The sequence below is a fragment of the Mytilus edulis genome, chromosome 6 (assembly GCF_963676685.1).
Source record: "Mytilus edulis chromosome 6, xbMytEdul2.2, whole genome shotgun sequence".
Classification (NCBI taxonomy): domain Eukaryota; kingdom Metazoa; phylum Mollusca; class Bivalvia; order Mytilida; family Mytilidae; genus Mytilus; species Mytilus edulis.
Window position 1 is genome coordinate 16,117,180 of NC_092349.1, and position 19,902 is coordinate 16,137,081.

General features: G+C 32.2%; 1 protein-coding gene across 1 annotated transcript; it reads right to left on the reverse strand.

The window, feature by feature from the left end:
* Window positions 1-220: 220 nt before the first annotated feature.
* On the reverse strand, window positions 221-11,927 carry LOC139526231 (potassium voltage-gated channel subfamily B member 1-like). The gene is made up of 3 exons (XM_071321359.1): window positions 11,469-11,927; window positions 659-992; window positions 221-576 (listed from the first exon to the last, which is right to left on the reverse strand). The coding sequence occupies exons 1-3, from the start codon at window positions 11,925-11,927 to the stop codon at window positions 221-223; spliced, it is 1,149 nt and encodes a 382-aa protein (XP_071177460.1).
* Window positions 11,928-19,902: the final 7,975 nt, after the last annotated feature.

Here is a 19,902-nt window from a genome sequence, read left to right on the forward strand (position 1 = left end):
GAGGGTACACAACACCTTGGGAAGTCAACCTCACTAAATGTCAATTGAAAGTTTTAATTGCTTCCACAATTTCTACATATATCAGCCATTTCATACATAAGGAAATTCCTGTAACAAGTCAGAAATATAACAGTTGTTCACCTATACCAACAAAAAAACACAAAATGATATCCAACGAAAACTAATGAATTTACAGTATTCAGGAAGTATCAATGTATTTTTACATATCTATATCGAATATTTTGTTATCACTGTTAGATTCCAGTTCTCTGGTATTTAAGTCAGGCGTATTTTTCAGGGTTTTACTTTGTGTCAAAGTGATGATATTGCTAGCAGGATGAACCTTGCATATCTTTCGAATAGTGTGGAGTTTTTTAAAATCCTCTCTGTAAGCATTTTTCTCATACAAATCATTAAATTTTCTGGCAATTACAGCAATTGGCATAGCGAGAAGTAACAGACCGGAAACTGCGCACAATGATCCTACAGTACGCCCAAGAGCAGACTTAGGTACCTCATCACCATATCCTACTGTAGTCATAGTTACGACGGACCACCAAAGACCTATCACCATATCTGGAAAAGTCGTTGGATATCAACAGTTCAAAATTTTCAAGTAACTTTTCTTCAAACAATAGATCAATAATGAAAATAGTCCACATAGCGAAGAACAATATTATATCAAGAACATTCAACCAGTCTTTGAAGTACTCCTTCTTTCTTGAACAGGAGGCAAATCTTAAAATTTGCTCACAAGAAAAGAAAATCGTTATAAAGAGATCCAAATCCTTTAGCCATTTGGGCGCTACTGATGTTACAAACATGACTTCCTTTGGATTTTCTTTGTTTATCCATAGATTTAGTCCATTCAGATTTACCCAGTAAATCAATATATCGATATCTACAAATTTCTGTCGCACATCCGGGTGTGTAGCTAGCATCGGTGTTATTGCAGACAACAGTACTATTAACAGGTAGAAGACGCTAAATATCTGAAAAATAAGATATGAAATTTATGTTTCCATCTTCACTACGTGTCATGATTTTATAAAGTTGAAAGAATGTGTATATACAATAGATGATTGAAGTAACATTTCTGGAAAACTAAAAATCAAAGGATGCATGATCAAAATTATTTTGTGACCTCTGGGACCGGTTGTTCATCACTCTGTTTAATCTAACCCTCTGTTAAATATAACCCAGGGTTGAATCATTTCAACATGATTTTAACCCTTGGTTATGAAACCGTCGGTTAAAAAAAAAATAACTACGGGTTAATTTCAACTGAGGATTTATGTTCCCATAATGCATTAGTCCTATGTTTTCAATATGGCAGAAACAACCAGCTCAGACAAAAAAGGCTAAAAAAACCTTATCATAGCAAAGATGAGAAACTGAAAGTTCAACATTTAGTTGAGAATTATTATCATATTTTAGATTCCAAACAAACCAACACAGTTACATAACAAAACAAAAAGGCAGAAATTTGGCAAATTATTGCTCACCAGACCAGCGCCTTGGGAGTGATCTTATCTAGTGCCGGTAGTAGCCTACTATCCGTTGGCTATTTTTCAATTGGTCAAAAGCAAAATTAATGTATGGTTAGTAAGCAGCCACTGGTTAAGGTAACTTAATCAGTGGTTAACAGCTACTTTCTACTTATCCTAAGTAAATAATTCCCAAGTTATTTGCACAAATAAAAAAAACCTTCAATATTACATAACCGGTCCATGCAAATTATCATACACTATAAATTTAGGGTACTGTGTGGCTATATATTTTACTAAAGAAAATCTCATCTTGCCTTTGATCATAACCTGTAACGTAAACTTACAAAGAAAAAAATGTGCTCTCTTACACGACCGCAATTATGTCTAAAAAAAGTAACTCTAAACCCGGAAGAAAGTTATCATCACAGATTAAGTTCAGCTCAGCATTAAATCGTATGTTGATCATCAGTTATTTTTTGGTATGGTGAATAGATATACATTTTTTAATTTGTTTTACATTTGTTTTCGGGGGAGTGGGGCTGTATTTTTTTTTGGGGGGGGGGGGTATTAGGAAAATGCTTGATCTGTTTTGAATATTGTTTAAGAATGACGAAATCATTAAGTCCAGTCGATTTGTGAAACAATTGTTCAGATTGTGGTAAAAGCATCAAATTTTGCAGAGTGTAAGTTGAGGTCATTACTAACATTTATAGCTATGGACCCAATTTAGAAAATCAAAATGGCGGCTCTGGGCGGCCATTTCGAAATCATCTCCAAAAAATTAATAAAAATTATTTTAAAAAATATGAAAAATATATTACTTTACCAATGTTGATAACTTTTCGTATATTCTAATGACAAAGACTAGTACCTGAGGACTATTGAAGTATTAGTGGCCATAGCCATCTTGAATTGTGGCTATTTTGAAAACGTAAATTTCCGATATATCATTATTCGCTATCCCAAATTGTTATATGAATTTATACTAAGTTTTTTTATGCATTTACAACTAGTTTTGCTAATCATTTATTTATGACGGTTGCTATTCATATAGGATATATTCACCAAATGCTCAAATAAGGCATGCATATGTTGACAAAATAAATGTATCTAAAGAAATACGTAAATTCTTTTACTTGCAGAATTTGGCTAATTATTTTAAGTATTTTTGACATGTAGCTCTTCAACGGTTTCGGTACTGATACATCTTCGGATTTCCAATGTTTGGCTTTGAGCGTTCCTGATGAAGGTATACCCAGAAAAGCGCTTCGGACGCAAGAAATTCTTAAACGTGTTGTTTTAATTTTTTAGCATGTAAGGCTTAGTTACTTTTTACCAAAAAAAAATGAGTATATACAATATGAGTGATGAGCACTCTATGTTGAAAAGGAAAAATACGTAGGTATTGAAATCACTGGAGCTGAAAAAACTAATAAACAAATAGTCTGGAAAGAATTCCGTAACGCCAAGAAAGGACACGTGAGGATTTACAATGCTAAACAAATACAAAAAGAGCAGACATAGACCTTTGAGCTGATAATCAGTCATTTGTTGTAAGCATACAACTGTTCCAAGTTGTCATGAAGGCCATGTAATAGGAGAAACACTCCAGAAGCACAAGGCAAATGTACTAATCCTGTCAAAACATATCTTCAGATCAAAATATATTTTGTCAGGAAAAACGAAAAAAGTCTAAAATGAGTCACTGATTGAAAATACTAGTAAAATAACCAGCCACAGTTGTGATGAATCAACAAGAACAATGATTGCAGGGATTTTTTTTCTTTCTTTGTGGTGAGATATCTGACTATCATCATGAAGCATCGACAATTATGATCGACAATAGAGTATGTGACTGTCACTTGAACTACTAACCATTGTTCTTTTAGCCAGACTCAGTGCTGGAGATTAATATTTCAGGACCAGATCTCATGCTAAATGTTTGTTAAAACTGCACGACAACGCAATTAGACAGAATTCAAGACACAGAAAGAAAGTCAAAAATCTGTAATCCATGGAATGGGGCTTGCAAAAATGATAGAAAACAGTGACGGCTTACAGCCTGGAACAGATAATTTTTTAATATTTAAAATTGCTGATATCGGTAAATTGTACAGTAAACGTTCTTAGTAAATATGACTTGTCATGGAAGGAAGGATTAATACAGCACTTCTGAAAAATTGAATACTAGCTGCCATAGATGATATACAAGCACACAATTGAAGGTTGCGTCTTTCTCCGGATTTTCAACGAATTTGTTGGGGAAGTTCTGAAACATGCCATGTCTTATAGTCGTAATGGTGACGGCCTCTTCATAGTCAAAGTAACTAGAATAGAGTTAGGCTTGCTACTATAAAAATGTTCACAGGAACATTGAATGTAGGCTTTCAAATTGAATAAGTTCCACATTCTTTGAGACATCTTCCTCTCTATCTGAAGACTGATAAGTTGCAGTTGTATCCTTTCGACGACGAGTAGCACAATTGGGCTATAATAGCTGAAAAATGGTAAGTGTTGTCTGCCACTCAACGATATTACTGGACTGTGTCTCGATGTTTTGCCATCCTGTATCATTCTTACTTCGGAAACTTATGTCTGTTGAACTGATTCGTGTTAACAGCTGTTATTGAGTGTCCCTGTAAAGCTATTCTTAGTATCAAGCATATATATTTTGCCTGCTATCGCTATGGTCATGCCTTCATTTTACCCTTATATTATGAAAATCAAGAGAACTAATTTACCTTGCGTGTAGGCTTGCAGATATCGTATGGCAGCTACATTCCAGTTTTGTTAGATGCGTTGTATCAGTTCTTCCTTCCATGATAACTCCAAGTCGTTCAAGTTGTTTACTGTACAATTTAGCGTGATCTGCAAGCGTGGAGATTGGTACAATATCTCTTCCAGATCGTGTGCCGTCAATGTATTTTATTTATTTTGGAAAGAAAGCACAACTCCTAGGATAAAAGATTCCTGGCTTTCTTTCTGTGTCTTTTATCCTGCCTATTTGCTTTGTTGTCAAGTTTTATCAATCATCAAGCAGGATACTAGGGATTTGACATCTCCAGCACTCACTTTGACTAAGAGAATATGTCTTGTAGTACAGGTGCACAGGCATGCCCTATTTTTGTCGATTTGAAAATGTCGATGTATCATGGAGATCTTTAGATACATCACCACAGAAAAAAATACATTGCAGTCATTGTTTTTGTTGATTTAGTACCACTTTACAGTGTCTGGTTGCTTATTGTTTTCTTTAAATTAGCAACTTATCTTCTACACCAGAAGTATGTTTTCACTTTTACTGATGAAATATTTTAAGGTCTGAAAATTTGTTTAACAGGATTTGTGCCATGTTGCCTTGTGATTCTGGAGTGCTTATGCAGTTCCATAGCCTTTATTCAACTGTTTGAAATTGAGCGAAAGGAAAACCTATTCAAGACCCAATATCTTCGTATGCTTGCGTCAAAGGAGTGATTGCCAGCTCAAATGTCTATGTTTGTTCTGTTTGTATCTGATTTGCATTGCAAACCCTCACATGTCCTCTCTTGCCGTTTCACACATTCCTTCCAGTCTGTTCGTTCATTAGCTTCTTCTGATATCTAGCTCTAGTGTTTTCGAAATCTACAATTTAGATCCTTTCCAACAACAACTTTCGGTCATAAATTATATCATATATACATAATTTCTGTTTTAAAAAATTACTTATGCAAACGTGTAAGTAACAGAAATTCTGATACTGATATATTTATTTCGTTTAGATGTGCATACGATATTTGACCACTGTGTGAATATCCAATATAAATTAGCAAAAAAAGTATGAATGCAAACAGTATATTAATATGTATAGCGAATAATGATATATTGGAAATTCATGTTTTCAAAATGGCCATCATTAAAGATGGCTACCAAAATATCAATATATGAAGTCCTCAGATGACAGTTCTTGTCATCTGTGATGAATATACCCTATGCCTATATAAAACCTTCATACAGCAAGCACTAAACTAATTAGTCAAAGTTAACACGGTTACCAAGGAAATGCAAATGTGTAAAGTCAGTATTAAGTTGTTACACTTGTGTAAATGTGGAGGACATTGCGATAGAATATGATAGACAGAGTGGGGTTTGACAAAACATGTACATTTCATTTATTGTGAGATATTTTTAACGTCAATTGAGAACATTTGAGCAGTTGATGTTCTTATAATATTACTTGTATGATATGAAACTCATTATGTCTGCAATCATGGTTTCTGAAAGTTGTTTCAAATGAACAATATCAACAAAATGAATTATCCTGTAATCAGCCAACTATTATAAATGACTGGTATACAAATATTTTCTTGCTTTATTTGTACTTGTTAAATAAAATTCTCCTGTTATTCTATGTAGTACAAGCGTTGGTATGAATATTGCTTTTAGCGTAATAGTTCATTTTAGGATCCTCTCCGCGTTTTAACTATGTCGATTACTTTTGAACATCAGAGACAATGATTCAGATTTTAACAACTAGAATTTCAAGTGTTGGGTGTGAACTTTTGGATAAAAACAATAAATCTACATTGTCGGAAAATATAAAGTAATTTGTACCCGCTACGAAACAGACCAAAAACTCGGGGAGGGGGATAGTCTCGCTTTTTGTCCTGTTTATATAAATTGTTATATTTTCGACAATGTACATATAATGCATTTTTTTTTATCGGATAATTACTACCTATTTTGGCTTCAAAAATACAAGATTTTTCAAGATGGCCGTCATTCAATATGGGTAATATTTTCAAATTTTTTGTCTAACAAGACAATTTGAATCAGCACTGTTATTCTATTAACCAGGTTTCATGTCAATATCTTCTCTAATATCATTTTCATGATATTTTGTATTCATTTATAGTATTCAAATGGCCACCATTTTAAAATGGCCGTCTCTTCCAACAATTTCGACTTTCGGAGTGGGTCCATAGCTTAAAATGTTGTCCATGACATATACTACTACTAGGCCAAATTTCATGCTTTTACCACAATCTGAGCAATTTTGTCAAAAATCTGCACAAATCGACTGGACTTGAAAGGCTATTTAAATTTCCTTTTTTGTGTCGCCTTCCCAGGCGTAACAGATAAATGATAATTAGCCTTTCAAGACGTCATAATTATTTGGACTAAATGTAATGTAAAAAAGGGGACTATCGGCAAGAAAACGTTAATTCATAGTCGGACGTGATACTGGCACACATAAAGGTATTTTATATGTGGTTATGTTCCGGACAATATGAGCACTAGGACCACAAGGACATATATTCGTTTGGTTATTTTTTTTTCTCAGAAACACAATGTTCTCGTTATCCGAGCCAAAATTTGAACAAGTTTAATGACTGAAATCCATTATATTTAACGTATTGTCTGAATCTTGGGTCATCCGTCGTTAATACTAGTAGGTGAAACCACAAGTATTTGGGGGATTGTTTTTTTTTTAAATACACGGTAAGATTTGGCATATTAAAGAACCCCAATAATTCATTTTTTGATGAAACCAAATAAAGTTTAATTTGGGATCCTTTGGTCCTCAATGTGGATCGGCGACTGAAAAACGAGGCCAAAAACTAAAATTTAAATACAAGGTTCAGCATATTAAAGCAACCGAAAAGAATTCAAGACTCCGTTGAAGTTAGTCAAGAAATAAGCAATTTATACAAAGTATTGGTAGCTATTGTCCCGTTTTGGTCTATTCTTCCTAACGTAAGGGCCATAATCCCCAAAATCAATCTCATCCTGGCTTTTTATATGGAATGCTGTGGTACAATTTCGTAGAGATCCTAAGACTTAAACTCAATTCATTGTCTGGAAACCTGAACATCATGTGTTTATGCCCCTTATTCATTCAAAAATAAAGAGACGAGGGAATGATTGCCAAAGAGACATTTATCCGCCTAAGTTCCTATAAAGTGGATGCAACCAGAGGTGGATTAAGGGGGGAGCAGGCCCGTGGAAAAACATTGGTTGAATATATAGGGAATCACTTAAGCATGACTGGATCGGGGCCTCCTTTTAGGCAGTCAGTGGGCCCCCTCTTGTGAAAATTTCTGGATCCACCACTGTGTAAGCAATTATAGGCCACCGTACGATCTTCAAAAACATGAAAAACCAATACCGTGTGGTCGGCTACAAAAACAGTCGGTATAGGTTATAGTTACCAAATTAAAAAGTGTTGAGTATGGTGTATCTACACACAGCAAATCACGTTTTTATTTAGTAAATTACATGTGTCAAAGTTCATAACTGATATCACGTGATGAAAGGTGCCTTTCCCGCTGCATTATCAATCTGCGAGTTTCTGTCGTCTGCAATGGCTGCAAAAATGGAAGTCAGTGACATTGACTGTTATAAACTTTTTCTACAAATTAAAGTAATCTTTTCGGGCTAAGAGGTATGGGCGAGCTTCGGAATCTGTCCGTGGACTACTTCGAACTTGGAAATGATCAGACGGGAAGCTATATTTTATTCAAGGGCAGAGCCAACAAAACGTACTATGGTAAGTTTATTTTTTTTACAATTTTGTAGTATATGTGCTTTTATCCTGTATTTTAATTCGTTCTTTTGTGTATTTTGGTCATGAACACTTGACTGATGGTTTTCAGAAAATCGAGGTGTCTTCGTCGAGGTCCGCGCTACAACAGGTGCTTCTTTAAGGAAAACAATAAGGTAAACACGGGTATATTGTGTCGTGTGTATGCTTATTACATTTTACCCAATTCAGGCCAAATAAAATTGTTTTATATTTCAATAATCAGTTTTGTTCAATGTGTGATTTTTATGTCACCGAATGTCAATACTTCATTTTTTTCAGGTGGACTCAAATCAGTGGAACTTAAGTGCCAAAATCTTAAAACACTACCTTCAAAACTCTGTACTTTCAAGATTTATGAACAGTATTTGAATATTGTACGTGATCTGAATGGGAAAGCCTGTTACAGGAGACCTCTAGATTAAGGACGTGCATGTAAATTTTGGTGAACAGTCAGTAGCCTATAGACGTTAACAAATTATCTGATATCATGAAAACGGAAAATCGTAAACCATCAAATAGTGCTGGAGGAGGCTTTGGAAGTATGTTGACTGGATGCATGTTCAATTCTAATAATGGAAGTTAATTACATTGTATGTATGTGATTAATTCAGTATTTGTGGATTATATTGAAAGGTAAGTGTCGTTCATTCAAATGAATGTTTGTATAATGGAATAATGTGCACCTTTTGTGGTAGGATCAGAGGATTTATATATGTAGCGTTTAGTCTTTCTTTTTGAAATAATAAAGTTATTAAAATTCATTGTGATACTTATTATATGAAAAAGAAAGTATGCGGGATATTCACCAATGAGATAACTACCCAACACTTTAGTTTTAAGGTTTAAAAATATTTCAGGAAAGAAAATGTGTTACATTGTAGTTTCTTATTGCGTGCTTACCAAAAATTGAACAATTTTATATTTGAAAGATTATTTTCAGTCAAAAGTTATGGGAGTTTCTCTTCACCTTTCTCAAGTTTCATTTAAATCTTGCTATGACTTTATATGCTGTACTGTATGTATAGATACGCAGCAACGCCATGACGGAAAGGTACGTTAAAATATCTCCTTGTGGTCTGAATTATCGGTAGTCTGTTGCAAGGCAAGATTTCTGTCCTATTCAACACAGCCTCTTTCAAAAGAGGCAGTTTATATTTGTGCTAACAATTCTCGAATAAATTGCATATTTTGTTTTTCTCCTGAATATGCATGAAATACTGCAAGTATACATGTGTATTCAACAGGAATCATTCCTTAAAAACGTTCTTTTATGCATAGATACACAAGAGATATACTATACAATTCCATTTTATTTTCGGCATAAAAGCAATTATGACCAGCATGATGTAGGTTATAAAACATTTATTTAGTCTTAGATGCATGATTTTTTTTATATTAGATGTTATTGGCTTTGAACAAGCTGTCAGTAACTGCGATACTCTCAGATCTGTATTTAGTGTTTTCTTGTTGTTGGGATGTACAAGTATCCGGTCATGTCCACGTGTTTTTGTTATATGGATTTCTATTTGTATCCATGAGATGAGTTAAACCTTTTTCAACTGATTTGTATAGAACTTTCATTCCTATGTTGTACTGTAACACCATTGTCCTAAGTTAAGAGGAAGGTTGGGATCCCGCTAACATGTTAAATTCCGCAACATTCTGTATGTATTTGCCTGTTCCAAGCCAGGAGCCTGTAATTAAGTGGTTGTTGTTTGTTACTGTGTTACATATTTGTTTTTCGTTCATCTTTTTGTACATTAATTAGGCCGTTAGTCTTCTCGTTTGAATTGTTTTACATTTAATATTTCGGGGATTTTTATAGCTGACTATGTGGTATGGGCTTTGCACATTGTTAAAGGCCGTACAGTGACCTATAGCTGGTAGTATATGTGTCATTTGGTCTCTTGTGGAGAGTTGTTTACCACATCTTTTTTTTTATATTCACTTATTCTAGTATATTATGGGAAATATACATTGGCTCCCTTACATCCAACTAAAAGTAAATTATAGCAATAACTTTTTTTTTAATTGTTGTCAATACATCTGTTTTAATAGGGGAAATCTTGAGATCAAATTTTCATGGGGTTCAAAATAATATATATGACATATATATAGGTGGACGAGTTATAAAACAATGAAATTATCTGAAATTTGAAAATATGAATTTTGAAAACCCATTGTAAATCAATCTGAATGTCGTGTTTAACCATATGGCTAAAACTTAACCAGCCAAAAAGCACCGGCTAAATTTATCCAGCGGATACCACATTTTATCTACTTGATACATTTTGAGCAATAGAAATAATCCTCAAATAAAACTCAATCCTGAACTCCCAATGCAAAGAGTTAAAGATAAATGGTCAAACTGTAAAAAAGTTGCAAAAAGAATATACACTTATAATAGGAGAGAGTCTGTTAAGTTGGTGAGATTACTTTCTCCCCAAAATACTCGCGGTTTTCTTACATTAGGATTTGGAATATTAAAAATAAGTCGTGCTGCCATTTTGAAACTTTTAACCCTTAATTAGATATTAAACCCATCTTCAAAAGGTGGTTTAAATATATCTGCTTTAACCAAGGATTTAACAGGATGAACAACAGAAAATAATCAACTGTTAAAATTTAACCAAGGGTTATGATAACAGATTAAAAGCTTGGTCCAATTGTTCCATTTGTTTCTTACCTTTTTATCAATACTTATAAAATAAAATGAATTTGAGTCGCGTTTAGACTTACTTGGCATTGACCGAGCGTTTTCAGTTGCTGAAAGCTAGTTCAAAGTCAGTTCCCAATGACAAGTAGATAAAGTTCTAATCAGACTGAAGTATCAAACAGTACACAGTGTAAAGACGCCATGAAAATGTCAGGAATTTTTATTCCAGTGGTTAGTTCATATCTGTTATATTTGTTTTTCGTAAATTGTTTTGTTATGAAATAGACCGTTAGTTTTCTCATTCCAAGTATTTCACATTTTTCATTTCGTGGCCTTTTACAGTTGACTTTACTGCAAGGGTTTTATCATTTTTGAAGGCCGTACGGTTGCCTATAATTGCTAACATCCACTTTATTGGAATAGTTGTCTCATTCAAAATCATACAACATCTATTTACTTTTATATGTTACTAAAACATTATTTCATTTTATTTTCCCCGTAAGGTTACGTCAGCCTAATGTGCGTCTAACTATACGTGTTCAGGAAAAACTCGATATTCAATACGAAATCAATCTATACAGTATGGCAATAGTACGTTATCGATGTTCAAATATGATTATCGCTTAAGATGACAAATTAAGATAGCAAAACAAAAAAATATTAACCATGCTACAATATAAACTGCTGTGTAACAAAATATCATGTGTACATCAATTTTTCCTACAATAAATACTTACCCTTTCTTTTTTAAATTACTCACCTTTGCTGCAATCGAAGATGTCGGTTCTTCCAGGAAAAGCCAAATTCTTTGTTTAATACCTGCTAAACACGATACTTTATGAGTTTGATATTCTGCCGTGCGCACGACAAAAGCATTTTTTATATAATTAACAAGATTCTGATCTTTTTCGTATTTGATGTATGTTGGGTAACAACATTCGGAAATGTCTGTAACGGAAATTCTCCAGAATTTAAGTTCCTGTTTCCAATTCCACCCACAAATATGGGTAGGAAGGTGAATTACTCCATTTCTGTAGAAATCTAGAATGGTGTTGAACAATTCTGGATTTCTGTCAAAGAAAAACTGTTTCTTATCCTTATTATAATATTCTGATGTCGTTGTTAGTGATCCCAATAAAGTATCGCCATGTCTTTGTAATGTTGACCATTTTGTTTCAAAAAGAGCACCACCAACGTTTATATGAATTTCATCAGACATATTCAGACAAAGAAAGCTTAAAAAAGTAATTACCGGCGGTTTTCCAATATAAAGTCAGTCTTCAACTGAATGATGCTTGCCCAACCGAGGTAACCATTCTTTAAATGAATACACTTTGAAACTGTTATCACTTTGAACGTACTTAAGAATCAGGTTGACAAATGCATAATTTCAGGAAATCGATTTTTATTGTAAGGCTTTAATTACAATTTACCTAAACTATAGGTAAAAAATAAACAGACGTTGGTACGTTTGCTACTAAAACAACATGATATTAAACCAATGATTTCATATCAATTTTATTTGTTTTAATGTTTAAAAAGTACTAATTTAAAATTAAATAAAGTTTATCGATGTACAAATTACGTGAAGTGATTAAGAGTGATATAAAAGGTACCGATAACAAACAAATTTAAATTCAGTATTTGAAATATAAGTAGCACTATCTCCTTCGGTTCAGATTGCCCACAAAACTCAAATATTTGAAAATTACCAAACAATATACATATTGTTTTATTGATTATTGGTGAGAGAGAAATCGGGTGGTTGCGAAAATAAGCTAAATAATTACAGAAATGATGTTTCATTGACTGCAAGGCACATATTCTGGACTTCAACAATGCATATCCATAAATGACTGGGCTGTAACAGTGTTATAAAAATGATCATACTGTGTGTAAGAGTAGGCATGTGGATTTATGATAAGTAGGGATTCAGGAAACAAAACTATTCTTTTTTTTATTCATTAGTGTTTTACATGTTTTATGTGTATGGTTAATTCTTTATCAATACTTGCTAAAAATAATTTTTCGTTGTAAATGTATATATAAGAATTTCCATATATCTAAGATGTGTTTGCAAACGCCGTATTTAAAAGGTTGCGAAAGTCCAAATTGACGTTTATTCAATTAAGTCCGATATCTGTATGCAAGTTTTTTAATTGATTATCCATCGAATTGTTGTCTACGATTTCATCCAATCTTAGATATGAAATTAACCTTATTTTCTTATTCGTGCCCTCAAAAGCAAATAAAGTATTTATGAACAAAAACTCAAACACATATCTTTGGGAAACAGCTCGCCTAGACGAGTGCAGCAAAGTTTTATTATAATTTATTCAACTGTCCTCAATCACTTTGCCAGCACACTAAGACCGCTGCAGCATACATGTCTAACAAACATATCTACAATGAGAAAAAATGAAATAGAATCTTTCATATCACAAAACCATAATTTCGTAATGTTCTTTTTAACATCTGCAGAAAAAGCATAATGCATTTACAATATTATAAGCTTATACAAAACATGTACACAAGGGGGAGGGGTGGGGGTGGATTTCACTGCACTAAGACTGAGCTTCGAATGGTCAAGCTATGAAAATGTATTTTCAATGTTAACTTTTACCGCGACTGACCAGTCCATGCTATCATACAAAGAACTTTAAACTCTTAACTTTGTTAAGGTGACTTATTGTTATGCTAAAATAATTTAAATATTATTGTAAACATAAACACATGTTTCCAATATAACAACAAACCCATGTGCTATCGATAGTTAATAAATACATTAATGAATAAATACTAATGAAAAAGGATTCGAAGGGTCTGAACATTGTTGACTCTGATTTCACCAAATCTGAATTTGAAAATTGAGAATAAATTCTACGTTAAAAAGTTAAAAAAAGATTTGAAGGGGTCGTACTTTTTATTTTTATTCTAATCTTATTACAATTGCTTTTGTTATACAAATAATATACAACGTTACGATATAGAACCACAAATTCAAGCCTGGTTTAAGAGACCATTCAAATAAATAGTTTAAAAATGAAGAGGTGTGAACAAATATTATTCATTTATGAATTGCTAAATTATATGTGAAGAATAGTTGATGTTATCAATACGTTATTGTATTTCATTGTAGGTTTATTTTTTCGTGTATCTTTTTTTTTTTGTATTTTCGTTGGTATTTTCCTTTCTTTTTTCGCATTGATTTTAATAAGACCGCGTCGCAGTCGGAAATAGGTTATCAAACATGTATGACTAAAAGAACATCATTTGTATTGGTCAACAACATTAGACTTAAGCCTAATTGCTACTGACTTATTCACTGTTAAGACGCAGTTTTACTGTAAGATATATACTATTACACTGAGCCTACCTATCTGGTATGAGATTTTTATTCCAGAGGACACAATTAAGGAATATTCAGAAATCCCAACTTGAAAGTTCGATAAAGAGCTGCAACACTTTGTTTGAAACCAGCCGTATTGCTTATTTCTGAATTTGTTCTAATACGTTTTTTTTTCTTTTTTAGTGTAATTTCCTACTTCACTTCTTTTCAAATCCCTCACTTTTTGTATTACTTGTTTCTGCCCTAATATCGATTGAATAATTGCAACTGGACTTCAGAAACCAATCATTTATTCTGTGTTAGAACTTAATGAAAAAAAATAACATCTTTTAGATGAAATAACAAACAGAAACTAATAAAAAATTCCAGGCTTTTAATTTTGCGAACCAGACTATGATACTAGATTAAAAAATTAAAAGGCCACATAAAATACAAAAATGCAGATCATGTGGAAATAAAATGTGTCAAGAGAAATCCGGGTCACAAGCCATAACCGAGTGAAAAAATATAAAAAATAAATATCGATTTTTCCAAACAGATATTTTCACATGGAAAGATAATGTTCTATAATTTCACTCCTAATGTCAAACACATTAAATGTTGTCGAAATTGTCCATTACTTTGCATCACAACGAATTATTTAATGCATAAACTATATATAGTTTGTTGATTTGTTTACTCTATTTCCATATTAGGTTAATATATATATAAAGAATTAACTGATACAAAATGCAAGACGGTAAATATTATTAATTGCAATAAACAGTACAGTACTGTCCCAATTTTAAACAAATGATTATTGCATAATCAATAACAACCTTTGACATTTTACGACGTATACATATGACTCACTTATCTTAAAAACAGGGTAAATTGTCATTAACTTGTACATGGTTATACTTCTGTCAATCTCTTCATTGATCTAATGTTGAAAGCCACTTGTAAGTTAACTGTACACTTCCCCTTCTATGTCAGTTATTTCTATTCGGAAGTAGGATAAGACATAAAATAAGTTTAATTATCATAAAGTTTATAAAAAAAATATCAACATAATAAATTTATGAAAAATATGATATATATAAAAAATGCAGATGTTTTAACATTGGCACATCCCATTTCCTATATTACATAAACTATATAAATCATGGGCTATGTATTCAGAGTGAGCGTTAATGCTTAAAAACTGCCTGATAAAATCGAAATCTAATTCAATAACTTGGAATAAAATTTAAACCAAATATCTAATACTTATTTGGATATGGCGAAGAACCTTTGCATTAATATTTTTCATTTAAATTTTCTCTTGGTTTGTATACATGAAAAAATCTAGACGCTTATTTTTTTCCCAATCAAGTGTAATATTTTTTCGAATATAAGAATCTAAAAAAACAAAGTACACAGTCAAATATTTAAAAAAAAAGTCGATATATAGCGCTTTAATCAGTAAGTCTGCAATGAATCGCTAAACTCCATAAAGCAAAGGTACGTACGGTGACCTATAGCTGTTAATGTCTGTGTCATTTTTGTCTCTTGTGGACAGTTGTCTCATTGGCAATCATACCACATCTTCTTTTTTATTTTGTGTGTTGTCAATATAAGTACTAAGAAATATTTCGGTTAAATGACACGAAAAAGGAATGCATCATCCATGCAGAGCTTCCGTTTACCTCTGGAGAGAGGAAAGAAGTCCTAAATTTTCATTTATACGAAGGAGTGGGCGGATAGTTACAAGTTAATCATGTCCTAAAAAATAATAAAAATCATAAATAACCAAATACGTCATGATGTGTTATCAAAATACTTGAAATTAAGACATTTTAACAAAGTGTGCGAAAAAATGATAGTATTCATCAAATATATCTATATATAATATCGAGATGAAACTCTTTAAATACAAACATTGTGTTTTTACTTCCAAATTCTGCAACTATGGAATGTATTTAAACAGTATATCACATTGCAACTAAACATTTGAAAAATGTTTGACGCAATAAAATTATTATAATGGATTATAGATTATAATGGACTCTAAATAAAAAATTGATTATTTTCAATCAAATCATGATAACATAACTTTCGACTTCGTATTAACACAAGATAATTATGTAATTTATTCTTTGACTATTTTTGTTATCACCTCCGTTATACAATCTATATCAACAATTCATTTGACAATAGCCATTCTTGTCACTCATTAAAAAGAAGCCACCAATGACCATTGCATATTTTATTTGTGACGTGACTATTGTGACTATAGATTTATAAATAGACTATGTATTCACATTTTCTATCTTTATCAAAACGAAAAGTCCATATCCATAGAAGTTGATCACTAACAACTAACCAGCATACAAAACTGTATCAACTTACGTATAAACATTTCGGTATGACGCAAAAACACACATATAATAAATATGATAGACATAAAGTATAGAAATGAGAATCCCATCAATCCTGAAAGCTCAAACCAATTACAAGTAAAAAATAAACCATGCTATCCTTAACGGTGTCATTCAGAAGATATCCAACTGACTTGGAGGTCAGCTTGAAAAATCATATGATCACCTACTGTTACATCTACCTGTTCGCTCTTATTGGAATTTATTTATTAAATTACTGATAAAACGGAAACAATCAATATTGTATTTGCTTATGATAACAATCGGCAAACCTCTGTAGATTCCGGTACCTTAAAGCGAATTGGTCAAACCCCAAAGGTGAACTGAACACCCAATACATGCTCGGATACACGTTTGCTATCAAACTTAATTTTCAGACGCGGACGCATGCCTTTAAAAAAACGTTAAATATTATGGTTTTCCAGTAAATGTTAAGCCGAAAATTTATATTGTAATTTTATGCGACTGTCATACAGGTGAGAGGTTCAGCTATATGAACATCAAGGGCGAATCCCCCATTTGAATTTTCTTCGTTTGAAATGTCCTCTACCAAATTAGGAATGTGACAGTCGTTATTCATTTGTTTGATGTGTTTGAGCTTTTGGTTTCGCCATTTGATTAGGGACTTTTCGTTTTGAATTTCACCAGACGATCGGTATTTTTGTAATTTTATTTTTTAATAACTCAGAATATTTCACAAAAGATTGTTGATTTAAAAAAAAATAAATATGTTTTTGAATGATTCAAAAGAGTGCAAACCCGTCATGAATTTGAACATATCACGCTTATTATATAACAACCTTCGACATTTTTATTACGTATACACTTGACCTATGGGTCAATGATCATTGTCAACAACTTGTGAATTTTCATTTTGCTACCAATATTTCGGTTTTATTAACCCGAAGCTTGATTTAATATGTGTAGCGAATGATACGTTAATTGTTCACTTCCTCCTACTTTATAGGGCATTTAAATCCGGAAGTAGGACAATACATACAATAAGTTTCCTTATCATCACATTTATATGTAATATTACATTACATTTTATTGATTTGCATGAGTATACATGTTTTGTGAATGGAGACGTAGGAATATGGTAAATATGAATTAAAACTATTTCGTTTTCTTAAATTTTTTTCAATGCTCTTGATCATCGTACTTTATTTCACCCTTTTAACTTTTTTGATTCGAGCATCACTGATGAGTCTTTTGTAGATGCAACACACGTCTGGCGCAAATATAAAATTTAAATCCTCTCATGAGTTAATTTATCGAAACAAGTAATACGTAATACGATGACTCTTATCTATCATTATAATGTTATAAAAGAGGGACGAAAGGTACCAGAGGGACAGTCAAACTCATAAATCGAAAATAAACTGATAACGCCATGGCTAAATGAAAAAGACAAACAGACAAACCATAGTACACATGACACAACATAGAAAACTAAAGAATAAGCAACACGAAAGTCACCAAAAAAATTATCAACAGATTAAGAAATCATAAATGATCAGCTATACTCATTGTGAATGCATTTATTTATGGTTTCGAATTTGCTTGCCGACCCAAAAGGTATCAAAATAATAAAAATATCCATTTATATTGAAGAAAAAAAGCAAATGCATAGCTTACTAACAAATAATCCATTGAAAACAACACGAAGTAAGTGAAAACAAAAACTAATTTGTGAATGTATATTTTAATGTTTTCCCCTAAAGTTGTCATAGTACTATGAAATCTGCAAATCTTATTGAAGCAGTACCCGCCCCTCACCCCCAAAACAAAGTGATTAAAAAGGACAACATGTGAACCATTTAATTCAAAATGTATTTTAGTTTATGTTTTTTGTTCAATAGACCATCTGAAGTTCCAGCCATGTCAGGAAGTAAATCAACAGTCTTGGGAAGAAGTACAGAGCACGTGTTTTGTACGTTACATAACAAAGAAACTACATTTCTATGCACAGAATGTAGGCAATTTATTTGTGACCGTTGCGTAGAATTAGTACACACAAGACATGCATTAAAGTCAGTCTCAAGAAGAAATAACAATATACTTTTCAATGAAATGCTTCAGCAACAATTTAACTAAGTTAAGGAAGTATGGCAGGTTGAATTAGAGGAGCAAATACAAGCTATAGATCTTCATGCAGCAAAACTTGTAGAAATTATAAATAAATTAAGAGGTTCATACAAAGAGGAGATCCTCCGAAAAAATACACAGAACAAATCAATTCTTAAGGAGACAGGAAATGAGACTGACAACAACAATCCGACTACATTATCGTTGATACAAACAACGTTTACACCGTCAGCAATAGATTTACTGGGAATAAAACGAGAGTTTGGTAAATTGTGTGCAAATGAAACAAATGCTAATCTGCAGCCAGGATTCAACTGGCCTAGTTTATTTCAAGTAAACAATCTCTCAACGGAAGGTCAACAAGGTTTTGTCTACCGTGGTATGTCATCAGATTCTGAGGAAGAAACTGACCGTTGTGATTCATAAAAGACTTCGTTGATTTGGTAATAAGTGATATCTAAATTATTTAAATGAATGTTGTTTTGAAAGAATTAGTGTGTAAATAATTTGTATATTTTTGAAACTTCTAAAAAAATTTCAATAAATATATACACTTATATCTATATACTACACAATTAGAAAGTGTATAGTCAATCATGGCACTTATGTGATAATATATGTAAAAGTTTATACTCCTTCACAGACTATATGTAACAATACAATGTATCAATCATTAAAATTCAATGATGAGATATTTAAACTTTAGTGTATAAATTATTATTTTTCATCGTTTATTCATTACATTACATATAGTAAGATGTGATCTATAAATTGCTCTTTTTCTTATTTAGATATGTATGTAATAGTAAAAGTTCAATGATAAGTTAATATCAATATTAACTTAATCATTGAACTTTTACTGACTTACAAACCGTCAAAAATATAAGAAAAGTACATAAAAAGAACTTGCAGAAACCTAATTCCCCTGAACTGGACGAGTCTAAATATGTTCAACTTAAATGATAGTTAAACAGTACTCAGACTTATATATACAATTAGCAGTTACCAAATTGAAATGATAACGGACTGATTTAATGGCATTACATCATATAATTATTTATTTATGATAGTAAAAAATTGGCATCTAAATAACACCAAATGATAGTTTTACAAAATTAGGGGGGAAATTTATATTCTTTTAGCCAACTTTTCAAAATAACGATTTCTTATTTAATAAATCAGGCAATCAAAACCCCATACAGACCTCATTTATAACTGACCAATGAATATTATGCCCAACAACTTCATGCTATATATACTTGATGTTTTTGATCTGTCAGTAATCATGAAAAAGATTCGTAAAGATCAGACCTTAGAAAACAGTAAGTAAACACTTTAAACAATTAGGTATTTAAACA